General features: G+C 35.9%; 1 protein-coding gene across 5 annotated transcripts in view; it reads right to left on the bottom strand.

The window, feature by feature from the left end:
- Positions 1 to 16,604, bottom strand: part of Nectin3 (nectin cell adhesion molecule 3) — a 134,598-nt gene that overhangs the window by 6,865 nt on the left and 111,129 nt on the right. Inside the window, exon 8 of one of the 5 annotated variants that reach the window (XM_004835755.4) lies at positions 9,948 to 11,480. The exons of 2 other annotated variants lie outside the window; for them this stretch is intronic. In XM_004835755.4, the coding sequence (XP_004835812.1) occupies positions 11,394 to 11,480 (87 nt within the window). In that variant the 3' untranslated portion in view covers positions 9,948 to 11,393. Of the gene's footprint in view, positions 1 to 9,947; positions 11,481 to 14,008; positions 14,194 to 16,604 lie in introns of those variants that run through there. 2 more of the 5 variants (XM_021263922.2, XM_021263931.2) reach the window with 2 other exon arrangements.

Genomic DNA, 16,604 nt, shown 5'->3' with positions numbered 1-16,604 from the left:
TTGTCTTTATTTAATAAAGTGATGTAGACTCTTGTTCCTAGCTTCCAAGTTGCCACTAGCAATACTAGCTTTTCTGGTTTGATTTGTTATCTTAGTAAACATTTTACTTCTATTACCCAATAAATAAACTAGAACCTTCCTTTTTTAATATGTATTATAACTTTACCCTTTTTCCATAGGGACGATATTTTTAAATCCCAAAGGAGTGCTTTCGGTGATGACAGAAGTAACATTTCAAGTGACCATTGCATAACTAGGCTCTCTGCTCCTACACTGGGAAATCCTCAAACTAGAATTCCATTTAGGTCCACTGACCCCATTTCTATATTTAAATCTCTTTAGTATTCTATCTTTTTATAATTTCATCCTCTCAAAGCTCTGCATTTCTTCCCTGAGAAACATACTTCTCTTTTGTCCCAATTCATTGTGATTTATATAACTTAAACTTTGATCTTTAAATACATGTCCCTATCTTCTCAAACTTTTCCCTAACATGTTCTCTCCAACTGCTATTCCTGAAATCCACCTTCTGCAGGCAGAACTCCTATTACCATACCAACTGTTATGATCATGAGTCTTCCCATTGAGGACTTTGGCACCTAGATTACTGTGTTCTGCACTTCTGCATGTGATATCATCTGGGGGGGTGTTGATGTTCACAATAATGATTTATCTAATTCCCCCATTTAATTTTTTGGCCTTCCCACTTGAGCAAATCACTCCCACAACTACAAGGATTTCCCTAGCTCTTAAATTTCCATTTCTCTGTTTCTCTTACTTTGCTGGTCACTGATTCCTTCTACCTGGTATCCAAGCCTGTTTAAGCTTCTCTCACTTTAAACGAGAAATGAAAAGATAATGTATTTTAAGACTTCCACCTCTTACACCTGCAAGGATTTCAACTCACCTCTTAAAACCTCAGCTTAACAAGGTAGATAAACTCACACCTTCCTGCTGAAGGACCATCATCTTCTTTTGGGTCCTAAAGCTGTAAAGACCACACAGCCTCACACCCACTGAGTGACTGGCGTGCTCTCCACTGCGGCCTTCCCACTTTGAGTACTTGCTAGGCTTCCCTTGTTGCATTCCTGGGTAACTGTCTACTGCCACTTACAGCCCACCAGTCTTATCTAAATATTTTAATAATGTATGTTCATTATTTTTTATGAAAAGATCAAATATTACAAAGAATGCATGAATAATGAATATAGTATTTAATTGCTTTGATTATATGTGGAATTTTGTTCATTCTCTTTAGTGCCACCTTATTCCTGTCAAGAAAGTCTGAGCCCTTGATAATACAACATTTTGTACTATGCTTTTATTTTTAGTTCACTTCTATCTGTACTTCTGTTATCCTTTTGATTTCACTATTGATCATTGGATCATTTTCCTCCTTTTTTTTTTAACTATCCAATCAGAGTTTCAGGGTAGTATCTATGACTCAGGTTGAAGTTACTTTTCAAAGGGCCCCAAGTAGAGGTTTCTGGATTACTGTGTTACAGAAAAACCTGAGCTGAATCCTTGTTCCATGATCTACAGCCTTCCATTCTATTCAGTACAAGATGCTGTGTGTTCCCTGGTATTTTCTGTCTCTACTAATTATGCTTCCAGAAGGCATTCTACTTATTTTATTTTTTTATTAGTACTTGTATATAGTACATTTCAATCATAGATTATAGTACATAATGATCACGAGAGTTAGTACATGTACACAACACATCTTAATCTTTTTTAGTCCCCTTTCTCTCTCCTCCTTCTCACCTCCTTCCATCTCTTCCACAAGGCATTTTAAAAGGTTTTACTCTATCAATATATCTTGTCCTAATATTGACAAGTGAAACTTTTACTTCTGCTTCCACTTATGACAAAAAATTAATACCAGAGTAGCCATCTTGCCATAAACTACTAGAAAACTGGACAAAATACATGAAACAACAGTGTTTGGACACCAGATAACTGTACTGCCCAAAGCGGTGGTCCCAGAGAATGAGAAAATACACATATATGTAATCGCATACACAGGTGATCCTCTGATAGTCCTGGCTTTTCTACCGACCTGAGGAGAGAAAAATCTAAGATCAAAAGGTGTTTCTGAGCATTCAGAGTTCAGCATTCAGGTAAGTTGAAGTGACTGGAATTTGTGCAGCAAGGTAATAAAGAGGGAGACTCAACTAACATAAACCTGCACTGAGTGGAGTATGTAGAGATCAAAGAACAGCTATTGGAGAAACAGAAATTACTAAGGAGAAACTACTATTATCTTAACCACTAGAGCTTCATTAAGAGGTACAGATATATTAAAAAATATGTTTGGAACTAACAGTCTTTTCTCATTAACTAACTGGATTAAGAGGAGAATCAGTGTGTATTTAAAGGACTTATTGCTCTCAGCTAACTTGATGTAATTGAAATTTATAGAATACTGTGTGCAACAACAGCAGAATATACATTTTTATCAGTATACATGGGACACTCAATAAAACAGACCATAATCTGCATCATAAAAAAGTCTCAATATGTCTAAAAGTACTAACATTCTACAGATATTTTTTGAAATCATTTCCATAAAAGAATTAATGAGAATCAATAACAAAATACTTGAAGAAAATTCAAAATGTTTTTTTGGCCTAAATTCTTTTATTGGTACATTTTAGGTGTACTATATGTCTTCATTTATCATTGGGTACTTGTATCTGTACATGATGTACTTGGTTCTTATTTTTTCCTCATTCCCTGTGATCCCTTTACCCCCTCCATCCTTCCCTATTTACAAAGACTTTCTTTCATTTTTTCCTTTGCTCATAGTTTTTCCTTTCCCTTCCCTCCCACTTACTCTACCACTTTGGAACTTTTCTTCCTATTTCAAATTATCAATTATTCATTTTTATCATTTTAATCCTTAATTACACTTTCAGTTTCTCACACTAGAGAAACTATTTGGTATTTAAACATGTCTGTCCTATTTATTTCACTTAAGAGCAGGGCCTCAATGTGCATCCATTTAGCTATAAATATCTCTAGTTTCTCGTAATTTATGGCTGAGTAGTATTCCATTTTATATAAAAAAACCCCACATCTTCTTTATCCAGTTTCCAGCTGACGGGCACTTGGGGTGTTTGCAAGCTTTAGCTATTACAAACTATGCCGCTATAAACATGGGTGCACATATATTGCTGTGGTATGATTCTTTTAATTCTTTTGGGAAGATACCTAGCAGAGGAATAGCTGGGTCAAATGGGACCTGCAGTCCTAGTTCTTTGAGGTATCTCCATACTGATTTCCACAGTGGTTGCACCAGTCTGCACTCCCACCAACAATGGAGAAGGGTTTCTTTCTCCCCACACCCCCGCCAGCATTTGTTATTGGATGAATTCTTTACAAGAGCCATTATTTCTGGGGTGAGGTGGGGATCTCAGTGTTGTTTTCATCTGCATCTCTTGAATGACCAGTGATGTTGAACATCTTTTTTTGCATGTTTATTAGCTGCTTTTACTTCTTTGTCTGAGAAATGTCTGTCCATTTCAGATGCCAGTTTTTGAATTGGGTCTTTAAATTTGGGGGCGTCTGATTTTATTCAGTTCTTTATATATTATAGATAGTAGAAATTTGTCTGAGGTACAGCTGCTAAAAATTTTTTCCCACATTGTATGTTATCTCTTAGCTCTGTTGGTGGTTTCTTCTGCAGTGCAGAAGCTTTTTAATAAGATGAGATCACACTTGTTGATTCTTTGTGCTAGTTCCCATGCTACTGAGGTTTTGTTCATAAAGCCTTTTCCATGCCAATGTCTTCAAGAGTTCTACCTAACTTATCTTCCAGCAAGTTTAGTGTTTCTGTTTTAATATTTAGATCTTTAATCCACTGTGATCTTAACTGAGTGCATGGTGACAGATAGGGGTCTAGTTTTAATCTTTGGCAGGTTGAAATCCTGTTGGATGCTTTTCCAACATCATTTATTAAAGAGGCTATCTTTCCTCTAGTGAGGGTGGTTGGCTCCTTTGTCAAAGATGAGGTGGCTGAGTATGTCTGCAGTTGTTTCTGCATCTTCTAATTTACTCCACTGATCCCCAGGTTTGTTTCTTTGACAGTACCAGGCTGTTTTTATCACAGTAGCTTTGTAGTATAATTTCAAGTTGGGGACTTTGATACCACCTGCCATGTCTCTGTTGCCTAGAATTGCTTTTGCTATTCTAGGTCTCTTTTGGTTCCAAATGAATGTTTGGATGGTTTTCTCTAGATATGTGAAACATATTGTTGGAATTTCAATCGGCATTGCATTAAATCTATATAGCAGTTTTAGAAGTATGACCATTTTCACTATATTGGTTCTCCCTACCCAGGAACAAGGGATGTCTTTCCATTTTCTTATATCCTCTTTGATCTCTTCTTTCAGAGTGCTGTAGTTTTCAGTGTAGCGTTCTTTTGCTTCCTTTGTTAGACTGATTCCTAGATATTTTATTTTTTTGGATGATATTGTAAAAGGAATTGTTTCTCTAATTTCTCTCTCAGTGATTCTGCTATTTGTATACAAGAAGGTTATTGTTTTTTGAGTGTCAACCTAGCAACTCTACTGAATTTGTCAATTAAGTCCAGTAGTCTTTTAGCAGAGTTTTTTGGACTTCTATGTAAAGTATTATATCATCAGAAAATAATGACAATTGAACTTCTTCCTTTCCTATATTTATTTCTTTTATTTCTTATTTCTAATTGCTGTGGCTAATGTTTCCAGAACTATATTGAACATGAGTGGTGATAGTGGGCATCCTTGTCTTGTTCCTGATTTTAGTGTGAAAATTTTCAGTTTTTGATGATTGAGTATGATGTTGGCTGTTTTTTATAGATAGCCTTAATCAGGATGAGAGAAAGACCTTCCAGTCCAATTTTCTATAGGGTTTTTATCATGAATGGGTGCTGGATTTTGCTGAATGCTTTTCCTGCATCTATTCAGATGATCATATGATTTTTGTCCTTGGCTCTGTATTACATTTATTGATTTATGTATGTTGAACCATCCTTGCATCCCTGGGATAAATCCAACTTGGTCAGGGTGTATGATCTTCTTGATGACCCTCTATATTCTGTTTGCCAGTATCTTATTGAGGATTTTCGCATCAATGTTAATTAGGGAGATTGGCCTGTAGTTCTCTTTTTGTGTTGGGTCTTTCCCTGGTTCTGGAATCAAAGTAACACTTGCTTCCAGGAATGAATTTGGAAGTATTGCTTCCCTTTCAATTTCACTGATGAATTTAAAGAGTAATGGTGATAATTCTTCTTTAAATGTCATGTAGAAATCAGTAGTGAAGCCATCAGGACCTGGGATTTTCTTTGTTTGTAAATTTTTTATTACATTTTCAATTTCACTCATTGTAATTGGGGTGTTTAGAATTTCTATATCTTCATTTAACATTGGCAATTCATATGTACCTAGGAATTTGTCTATTTCTTCTGTGTTTTCCATTTTATTAGAGTAGAGCTTCTCAAAGTAGGTATTGATGATCCTATAGATTTTTGCTGGATCTGCTGTGACTTCACCTTTTTCATTCTTAATTGCATGAATTTGAGCCTTTTCTTTCCTTTTTTTTTTTTTTTTTGATAAGCTTAGGTAAAGGTTTATCCACTTAATTTATTCTTTTGAAAAGCCAACTCTTTCATTCATTGATTTTTTTTTGTATCATTCTCTTAGTGTCCACTGCATTGATTTCTGCTCTGCTCTTTATAATTTCCTCTCTTGTACAAGCTTTGGGTTTGTTATGCTCTTCTTTTTCTAGGAGCTTGAGGTTCTGCATTAGGTTGTTGGAGCTCTCTCTGTTTTCCTCATGTGGGCATTCACTTCTATGAATTTCCCTCTTAGAACTGCTTTCATTGTGTCCCATAGATTCCTGTATGTTGTACTGGCATTATCATTTACTGGTAGAAACTAATTTCTTCATTTTCCTCTGTAACCCATTGGTTGTTCAGAAGGGTGTTATTCAATTTCCATGTCTTTGTGGGGGTTTTCCAGTTTCTTTTGCTATTGATCTCCAATTTTATTGGACTATGGTCTGATAATATACAGGGGGTAACTTCAATTCTTTTACATTTACTTAAACATGTCCTATGAGCTGGCATGTGGTCTATTTTGGAGAATGACCCACGTGTAGCCAAAAAGAGTGTGTATTCTGATTTTGTGAGGTGGAACTCCCTGTAAACATCTATTTTGTCCATTTGTTCAATGGCTTGGTTCAGTTCTAGAATTTTTAAAAAAATTTTTGTCTAGATGATCTGTCTATTTGTGATGCTGGGATATTGGGTTCCCCCACTACAATTGTATTAGTGCTTATTTGGTTTTTCATGTTCATTAATATTTGTTTTGTACAGTTGGGGGCATTCATATTTAGTGCATATATATTTAGGATTATCATCTCTTCCTCTTGGATTGTTCCCTTCACAATGGTGTAGTGACTATCTTTGTCTCTCTTAATTAGTTTTTGTTTGAAATCTACTTTTTCTGCAAATAAGATTGCTACCCCTGCTCTTTTCCGGGTTCCTGTCATGTGGAGAACTGTTTTCCATCCTTTTACTTTCAGTCTATGGATTTCTTTTTGAGTTAGGTGTGTTTCTTTTTTTTTATTTTTTTATTTTTTTAGGTGTGTTTCTTATATAGAGCATATTGTTGGATTTTGCTTCTTAATCCATTCTGCCAGTCTATGTCTCTTGATTGGTGAATTGAGGCCATTAACATTGATGGTTATAATTGATAGACACTGACTCATTCTTGTCATGATGTTTTACTGTTGATGCTCATTTTTTTTATTTTTCCCCCTTTCCCTTTAGTTTCTTGCCTTCTCTTGTGGCTTCCCTCTGTTGGGCCTCATGGAGTTGTCACCTTCATAGTCTTTTTCTAGGATTTTGTTTAGAATTGTTTGGAGTGCTCATGTGGTGTTCATGAAATTTCTCAGGTGTTCTTTGTCGTGGAAGTATTTAATTTCCCCATTGATTTTTGAAAGATAAGTTTGCAGGATACAACAGTGTAGGTTGGGTTGAAATACTTCATTCCATGGTCTCCTGGACTTGAGGGTTTGTGTTGAGAAGTCTGCTGTGATTCTGATGGGCTTTCCTTTGTAGGTGATTTGTTTCTTTTCTCTAACTGCTTGTAGGACTTTGTTCTTCTCTTGGGTTTCTGGGATCTTGCATATTATATGGCTAGGTGTAGATTTTTTTTTGGTAAGTGTGCTCATCAATGTTCAGTTCAAACACATGAAGTGTTTTAGGTCTTGATAGCTGTAAACATGGTAAGATCAATCACATTAGGGGAAGCATTGCTGTTTCCATTTCATCCATTTAGCACCTTCTAAAATAAACACACAGTTTTGACTGATATAACTTGAACATTTTTATACTAAGGTGTTGGCTCTAACTCCTGAGGGTGTAATTTATTAATAAAAATGCATTCCTCATAGCTCAGTGGTTCTTCCACCTGCCTCGCAAGCACAAGGTCCCAAGTTCAATCCCTGGTACCAAAAAAGAAAAAAAAATGAGTTCCTCACTCATTGTTTGCAATGTCAGAAATGATACTGTAGACATTGCTCCTACTTTGAAAACTAGTTGTCCAGGCTGGTGAATCAAAGCCTCTGCATAGAGGCCAAGGTACTCTAACTAATGACTTACACCATCATTTCCTTATGGTGTATGTTTATGGCCTACAGTGTTATCTGTCATTTATCAAATTGTGATTGTTGTGATTGCTGAAGTTCTATATGCCTCACTTACCTGTATATCCAATTCTCTACCTCTGTCTGGAAAGTTTTCTACTATTACTTCTGTGAACAGTTTTTTTTATGTCAATTGCACTTTCTCCTGCTTTTTCGTGGACTCCTATCAGTTTTATGTTATTCTTCTTTGCATCATCTAGCAGCTGCTGGATTGATTTCTCATGGTCCCTTACCATTTTTAAGAAATCTCTGTTTTCATGGTCATTAACCAAAATCCTTTCTTCCATATCTGACATTCTATCTTCACATTCCTTTAATCTGCTGTGAATACTTTCAATGGAGTTTTTAATCTCCTGGATATCTGTTTGAATCTGTTTCATGGGTTCCATTTCTTTCTTATGTTGGGGAATCATGGCTTCTACTTTTTTCTTATGCTTCGCATACATGGCTTCCAGCATGGTTCTGAGCTCATATATTTTTTTATCTGTTTCTGTTGTAGAGCCTCTAATCATGTCTTTCACTCTGCTCAACATCTCTGTAGCTATCTGGGAAATTATTTCTGTTTTGAATTTTTCTAGAGCCTCATTCTTCTGTTTTGTTACTTCTTATGCTATCAGTTCAGGGTGTCCAGGTGGTTGATAATCAGACTCTTCCACCTCATTTCCCCCAGAATTTGCCTTTGGTGGGGTGGAAGTCTGCATTTGTGCCTTGCTTAAATGTCTTCTCATTTTTGTTTTTGGTACTGTCCTTGGTTTAATTCCTGGGTTGATACTTTGAAATTGCTTATTGTAAGTAATTTTGTTGCTTGTATTTAGAACACTTATGGAATGGTTGCTTCTCAGCGGTGTCTTCCACATATAGCTGGTCTTTGTTTTGAGTCTCTAATGACTCTGTGCCCATCTCATTTTCATTATACCAGGAAGGACAACTGATGAGATCAATCACAACACCTCAGCCCAAGTGCTACATTTAGCAACACTATAGCATCAAGCACAGCTTAGAAAATGACAATTTGTGGTAGTTATTAATCTATCACCTTTAACTGTGTGAATTACATCAAAATCGAGGACCAAACCAACATATGTTTGTAGTGAATAAACTCTTCAATATAGCAACTTTATCTTTTGGGATGGGGAGTTAGAAGGAGTTGGGGAGGGAGGGATAGATAGAAGGATAGGGAAAGGTTAGCAATGAGGCCAGAGGACAGAGGAAGATCATGCAAACTCTAAGAAACTGTTGAAGACAAGAGGAAAAGACAGATTTAAAGAACAAAGATGAAAACAGAACAACCTAACAGCAATAGGGAGGGTAGATACTATATTTTCTTTCCTTTAAAGCTAATTACAATGAAGAGAAGGAAAAAGAGAAGAAATGAAAAATAAAGAAGAAATCTGAATTAGAGCCAGAACAGGAACAAAATGGGAGTTGAAGAACAATGTGGGATAGTGAGAGATCTTGTGAGAGAATCAAAAGAGTAAAGAAAGAAAAAGAAGAGAAAAATAACAATTTGAAAAGTGCAGAAAAAGAAAAAAATAAAAAGTAAAAATAAGCAAAAAAGTAATAATTTTGAAAAAAAATAAAAAATAAAAACGAAGGGCCTCCTTCAGGTTATGTCTCTGCTGTCACAATCTACAACATGGGCATGAGTATGCAGATATAAGCCGATGACTCTCAGTAAGCTAGTCCCAGACCCATGAGATTCAGGCAGATTTCTGGCTGCAAGTTCCAAGTTGAACTCCCTGTCCTACACGGTTGAACTCTGCAAGGTTCTACTGAAGTTTCCAGCTGCCCTTCCCCTAAGATAGTCCAGGTTCTGATGGGAGGTGATGATCCCTCCAACTTACCAAGTATGGTGGTCTGGTGTGTCTTTATTGCAGAGATTCTCTTCATTTTTCCAGTGGGCTTCAGTTTTCATCAAGGAGCCTGATAGAGGCCCTCTTCCTGTTGTTCATTTCTGCTCTATCTTCTGGAGCTCAGGACAATGGCCTTTATGACCCCTTCTCCCTCTGTAGTGTGGAACCAGGTAGCAGCACAGCCAGGAGGCCAGAGGTGGGGTGGGGGTGGGGGGGTTGCAGGCGGCCATGAGGCTAAGCTGGTTGCTGGGGGGTGGGGTGAGGGCAGGATGGAGCAGGCTCCATGGGGTCATCCGAGGTCCTCACCATTTACCAGTTGGCCACTGGTCCAAAATGTTTTTAAATTAAACATACTTCAAATACTCATTGACCAAAGAGGAAATAACAAGAGAAGCAATAAAATATTTTGAATTTATTAATAATATCTTAATTACCAAATGTGTGATTTCAGATGAAGAAAAGCTTATACTTCAAATGTTTGTACTGGAAAACATAATTAAATACTAATATTAGAAAAGAAGAATGGTCTGAAATTAATAATCTATACTTCATATTTTTGATCTAATGACAGAGTTATTGGTCTATAGAAATGTTTTCTCCATATTAAGGGAGAAATATACAGATAACTAGCTATGACCGATAATTTACAAAGTATGGGTTCTTCAACGCCAAGATATTATTACATTCCTATATATTAAGTATCACTGAAAGAATTCATAGGCATTATTAAAATTGTGACCCTAGTAGGGTGCAATAGCATGTGCCTGTAGGCTGAGCTGCTCTGGAGGTCGAGCTAGGAGGATCACATAAATGCAGGAGGACAAGGGCAACACAGATAGGCCCCATTTTTTTTACAAAAGGAAGAAAGATAAACAGAGGAGAGAGAGAGGAAGAGAGAGGGAGAGAGAGAGAAAGAAAGATTCCTAAGTAAAACCGCTAACCAAATGTTGATTTCCCTTTCACTTTTTTAATAGAAAAGAGCGAGCCCGACCACACTGCAGGAGCCACAACTGTAAAGACTGAGTTCTAATCAAGCTCAATTTACAACAACATTAATTAGGTACTTGTTTAATGATATACATAATTGTTATGTTTCCATGACAATTACACATATAGGCAAGTTATTCACATTAATGTCTCATTATTATAGTAGACCCTTGGCATTCATAGATTTAACATTGCTGGTTTCAAGCATTCATGAGTGAATTTAAAAGATTTATGACAGGCGATAATTTGCAATTTTGTTGAGACATAAATTAGAATCAAGACCTGGGAGGTTTTTGTGATGGGGCTAATCATCTAGCTATTTAACAAACTTAGGGGCCAGTCAATACTCATATTTCAATATGTCTTTTATTTTCAACTCTTACATATATGATTTTATAAAAAACGGGATTTTAGGAGTATAGCTTCTAAAAAGTCTATAAAGTATCTTCTGTGAATGCCAACAGAATTTCACTATTATTAACCAACCTTTTCCTTTTAAATTTGAAATTTTTTCCTCATTGTTTTGAATTAATTCTTAGTTCTCTATTATTTGCAATAAATCATGATCAATGCAGATTGCCCCCATACATTATACAAATTAAATGTGCAAAGTCTGCCTGGATCTTATTCTAGGACTTGCGATTTATTTGCTTACAGCTCCCCTTTCCCAATGTCTGACAAATTAAGATTGATGTCTTTGTGCTGTCTGTGCATTTCAGTCCATAAACCCTCTGGTGTTAACCCACTAAGACAGTGGCAGGGAGGCTTCTCCCACTCTTCCTCTGGTGCTCCCAGAGAGCAGGTGCTGAATAACTACTTGCTGAGGTGCTACAGACACAGAAGATCTGCTGACTTGCACCTTTAGTTAGGGACACCAGTGACTTGAGTGCTAGATCGTTGAGAAACCTGAGGCAGCTGGACTGAACACCTTGAGTTCTGAATTACTACCTACAAAACATGGGGAAGAGATAGGTTTGAAATGGTTTACAAAACCAGAGTGAACACCATAAAAACAGGTTCTAGATCCTAGGCACTCACAATTCTCATAAAGACTGACTGGAGGAGGCAGCCTCACATTAAAAAAAGAAAACAAATTGGCTCAGTAGTGACATCATAGTCAAGACAGACACCATTAGACTCAGTGTAGGTAAGAGGACATTTTCCCTTTTCATTAGCTAATATTTCTTTCATTATTGTTTTTATTGTACAATTTCAGACTAATGTGTTCAATTGAAAATGTCCCAGAGATTTAACATATCAGTTTACTGCATTTTCTGAAGCAAAAACTATATATAAGTTTTACTTTAACAAAAGTAAAAGAAAAAAAGTTCAAGATGTTTTGGATGTACTCCTATTCTTACATTGGATCCTGCAGGCTATATCATCACTATTCCCATACAGCACATAAAGAAGCTAAGGCTTAGGATGAACAATATCACAAAACTGCCTACCTGTGCCTGCAGAAGGGGAAGGAAAAGCAAAAACACAATGAGCATCTGAACAGGGAGATGGCATAAAAATGAGAGGATAAGACTGGTGATGCTCTGTACCAGCCTCCTACACCACCTGCTGTGACGTATCATCCTCTAGTAAACAGAAGCTGTGCCAACATGACTTCAACTCCTGTTTGGGCTACAGCTTTGATGAGAGTGAGAAAAAGGCAAGGCTTTTCTTGACCACTAATGAGATCCTCAGAATTTTTCATCTGTACTGGTGATGAATTCACAATGATCACAGTTGTAGGATAATACTTTTTAAAAATTAAAAGTCATTTTCTATCTCTTTTGGGTGGCTGCTCATACCTTGTCATGATATAGTTAGTACCTTAAAATGTAATGATCAGTTATCTAATTTATAATACTAAAGATTGCAATGAGGTAGCTAAAAAGGAAATGACTTCATAGAAAACTTTTCAAATGTAGGCTTTCATCATAAGGTTTATTTTCAAGATGAAAGGATAGTAGAGATTTTACCCACAAAGTAGCACTGAATTTTTGTCATGTCACCTCACAATTATTACTGCTTAGTTGTTGAAAATTCTGTCTTCTCTAAAAGGACGGCAGTGTTCCTTCTTATCGTGGTAAATAAATTGATTACTTCTAGCAAGGAGACACTCTAGATTTTAATTTTTCAAAGTGAAATTTGATATGACACATTTTAATGAAATTTCTTATCTTGGTTTATAGTCTCAATCTTCACATTAAAATCACAAGAAGGTGATACTTCACTTAAATTGTACTATATATGCAAACCTAAGTATCTAATTAAAGCAGACACATGATAAAAGTGATATAAAATTATTTACAGGCAAGCTAGACACTTACATACAATTCTAAAATGTCCCCAGTCATAAATTCTAGTCATTTCCAGGGCACAAATCAAATGGTTTTGCATTCTCATGCAATATTTTCCACAAGTCATGAATATTGCCGTTTAACATCAGAATGCTTCTACTATTGTGACAATGGTTATTTTTATTCTTTAATACTTGGTCCCAATGCTATATCTCAATATCCAGTCATACCACTTTATCTCCAATTGTTTCTTCAAGGTAAACTGTCAGTTCATAGGTTTACTAGTTAATGCAATTATATTAATACACCCAAACACCCTCAAAAAGGTGGTAACTGCCTTTTCTATATCAGGTACAGTATTGTACTCTCACTACCTGCAGAACTCTAATCTGTCATACTAGCACCACATTATCTTGGGAAAGAATGTGTTTTCAGAGAAAATATGCTAAAAACTATCTCAGTGATGGCTTAGATGTCATGATAACAATTTACATGCTAAGTGACAACCAACACCTAATTATCTAATTCCTCTCTAGAGATCATTTACATGGGTCTTCTTCTCTCATATTTAATCCAGCATTGAAGTTCCTTACTGCTTTCAAGTATTCCAGCTCTATACTTACAGTAAACATCAACTAAAGGAAAAAATAAGGTATTTGTTTTCAAAGGTGTGAGTTTATTAGACAAAGGCATGCTTCCCTGAAAATGAAAGTCTATTTCAAATATTTCTTTTTAGAAACTTCATTTTTGTGTTTTTTAAATAATCTCAAGAAATTTCAAAAACAAATTGCTGACCATTAACTCCCAACAGTGGAAAAAGATACTCTGTTAAAAATATCTAAGTGGTTAGTGATTTATGTCATTCTTTAAAAAATTAAAAACTAGAAAGGATTTCCTAAAAACTTCATTGCTGAAGACACTTAGGAGCCTGGAATAATAGGAATATACTCAATGCAGAATTCCATGTTCCTTATACTCTCTCCTATTGAAAGGTAAAATGATATAGGAATCATTTCCTTTACCCACACTCTTCCTTTATTATTGATACATATTGTACTGACACAATACAAAGGTAGAATCTGAAATATCGAAAGGTGTGTATCTGCTTAATGGTTATTATTCTATAAGCTATTTAAATATAACCTAGAGCATATTTAGTCAATAATTACATGCATTTTCTTGGGACCTTAAATTTAGTGGGTTTTTTCCTTGGAGAAAGATAATAAGAGTAAAGAAAGTATTTTAGTCAGCTTTCCACTATTGTAACAAAATATCTGAAATAATCAACTTATAAAGAGAAAAGGTTTATTTTTGGCAACTGTTTCAGAAGTTTCCATCCATGGTTGCTTGGGCCAAATGCTCTGTGCCTGTGGTAAAGCAATAAACACTAGTGAGAGCATGCAGCAGAAGTTAGTCACTTCACGTCAGCCAGAAAGCAGAGAGAGAGAAACAAGAAGGGGCTGGGTTTCCAATATCCCCACAAGGACACATCCCAATGACTTAACTTGCTTCCATTAGGCCCTACCTCTTATAGGTTCCACTACTTCCCAATAGTGCCATGGGGTAAGGACAATGCCTTCAACACATGGATTTTGGGGAACATTCCAGATATAAACTATTGCACAAGATAAGACAGACTGACACACCACCATGATGAACTGTTAATATTTACTTTCAGGGGTACCAATTTTGTAAACATAAAACCCAAAGCAGGCAGTTTCATTTGAATTAGAGAAGTAATTATAATCTCAGTTTGGCAGTGTCCTACACAGAGCCATTAAGGTCCTAATCAACTTGCACAAGGTACCTTGCACTGGAAGACAACCATGTCATAAGCTCAAGGAAAGGACATCAGTGATTAGGATGAAGGTTTACAGCTCCACTGGTTTCAGGAGAAAAGTGAAGTAGGTGTAATGATAGGATCTTACAGTGGATATTTGGTGAGTCAAGGATTTTTTTGTCTTCAATTCATCCTACTATAGTGTTTAACTTCTATAGAGTGAAATTTTTCTTTTTTAGCTGTTTCTTTGATGAGAAAGCAAACACTGCTTACCAAAAGTAAACAACTGTTAAAAGCTTTTTTCTCTTTGTGCATACATAATTTACATGGTCAAATATAGTGTGAATATTTTCTTACTGGATCCTGAAATGTGCTAACAATGATAAATAACAGGTCATCTATTTAGTCTGGGTAAACAAGTAAATGTCATTGCATGAAGACATGCCTTAACTTGGTAGTGAAAGGAGTCTGTCAATCTGTTATAAGCATCTCAATTATTTAAAACAAAGAACTAAATACATACTTCAGGAGAAACAATAGGAGAACTAAGTAATATTTTTTTAAATACCAGCTCAAAAATACTTAAATTAATGAGGTACTCATTATGTTAAGTGCACAATACTCCCTGCATAAGCTGGAATGGTTTTAGACTGTGGGTGGCCCCAGCTGGAACTGGTAACACTTGGGGAAACCTCCTTAGAAGCTACCAGAAGGTGTCCTAAAGCCAAAGTTGCCTTTCTCATGGTCCCATGCAGTTAGATCAGACATAGCATTAATAGTAAGTGTCATCATGTGAGGGATATCTGGCCTGAGATCTGATGGGAATTTTGGTTTTGCTATCTATGACAACTAAGCTTTACAGAAGTGAGTGAACAGGAAATTAATAGATCAGTCCTCTACAACAACCTCATCATTGGTAATACTCTACTAATCAGGATGCAAAAGAGCTTATGAGCCTGTGTTCTCCAGGGTTTTATTATCTTCTTCCATGTGGCTTGCTTTTCCAATAGTTAAACAACAAGAAAGGCCATTTAAATCAAGTGGGAATCGAGTCTTCTCTCCCATAGTACCCAGCATACTGCAGGCATGTAACCACCTGCTCATCTAATATTATCACATACCCAAATCACCACAGGCTTACAATATCTCATCTAAAACTTGTAAGACCAGATGTGCTTTGGAATTCAGATATTGGAATTTAATTTTTAATTGATACATAATTACACATATTTATGGGATATTTTGTTTCTTTGTGTTGGGAAACTTTAAACTCTTCTCTTTTAGTCATTTTGACATATGTAATAAATTGTTATAAATTTTAGTCACCCTATTTGTTATAGAATAATTAGAATTTATCCCTCCTCTCTAAATGTCTTCTGCTACATTTTACCCAACCACCTCTATGAAATCAAAGATTCTACTTTTGAGTGAGAAACATGGTATTTGTCTTTATATGCCTGGCTTATTTCACTTAATGCAATGCCTTTCACTTCCATCCATGTTGGTGCAAATGACAGGATTTGAGGGTAGTGGTGGTAGTAGTCCATTGTGTATATAAGCCACATTTTATCATCCTTTCAGCTCATCCATTAATAGATCATTCGGTTGATGGAATTCATTGTTTGAATTTTAGAAAAGTGATTAGTAAATATTCCATATATTTAAAAAATACCTCTAGTAGGATATGCATAGAAGTATTTTTCACTAGATATTATAATTATTCATATTAAGTGAAGAAAACAATGCTTACACATAACACTGCGAGAATCAGATCAGATTTTGGTGCAAAATGGGTAAGAAAAATGCAAAGTGAATATATAGGATATTTTGAAACTGTAAATAGTGGACTAGAGACCAGAGGAATTACAGTAGTTCAGAGGCTAGAGTAATTAGCATTACCTGTAAAGAGGTCAAGGCCAACCAGTAGTAGATCTTACTGCTGAGAAGGGAGAAGTCACTGGATCACACTGTGACTACTGGCCTTGGTGTGGTAGGGTC

Source organism: Heterocephalus glaber, unplaced genomic scaffold (assembly GCF_053883595.1).
Source record: "Heterocephalus glaber isolate CG9 unplaced genomic scaffold, H.glaber_assembly_v1.0 deba00000122, whole genome shotgun sequence".
Lineage (NCBI taxonomy): Eukaryota > Metazoa > Chordata > Mammalia > Rodentia > Bathyergidae > Heterocephalus > Heterocephalus glaber.
This window is presented reverse-complemented; position numbering and strand designations above follow the sequence as displayed.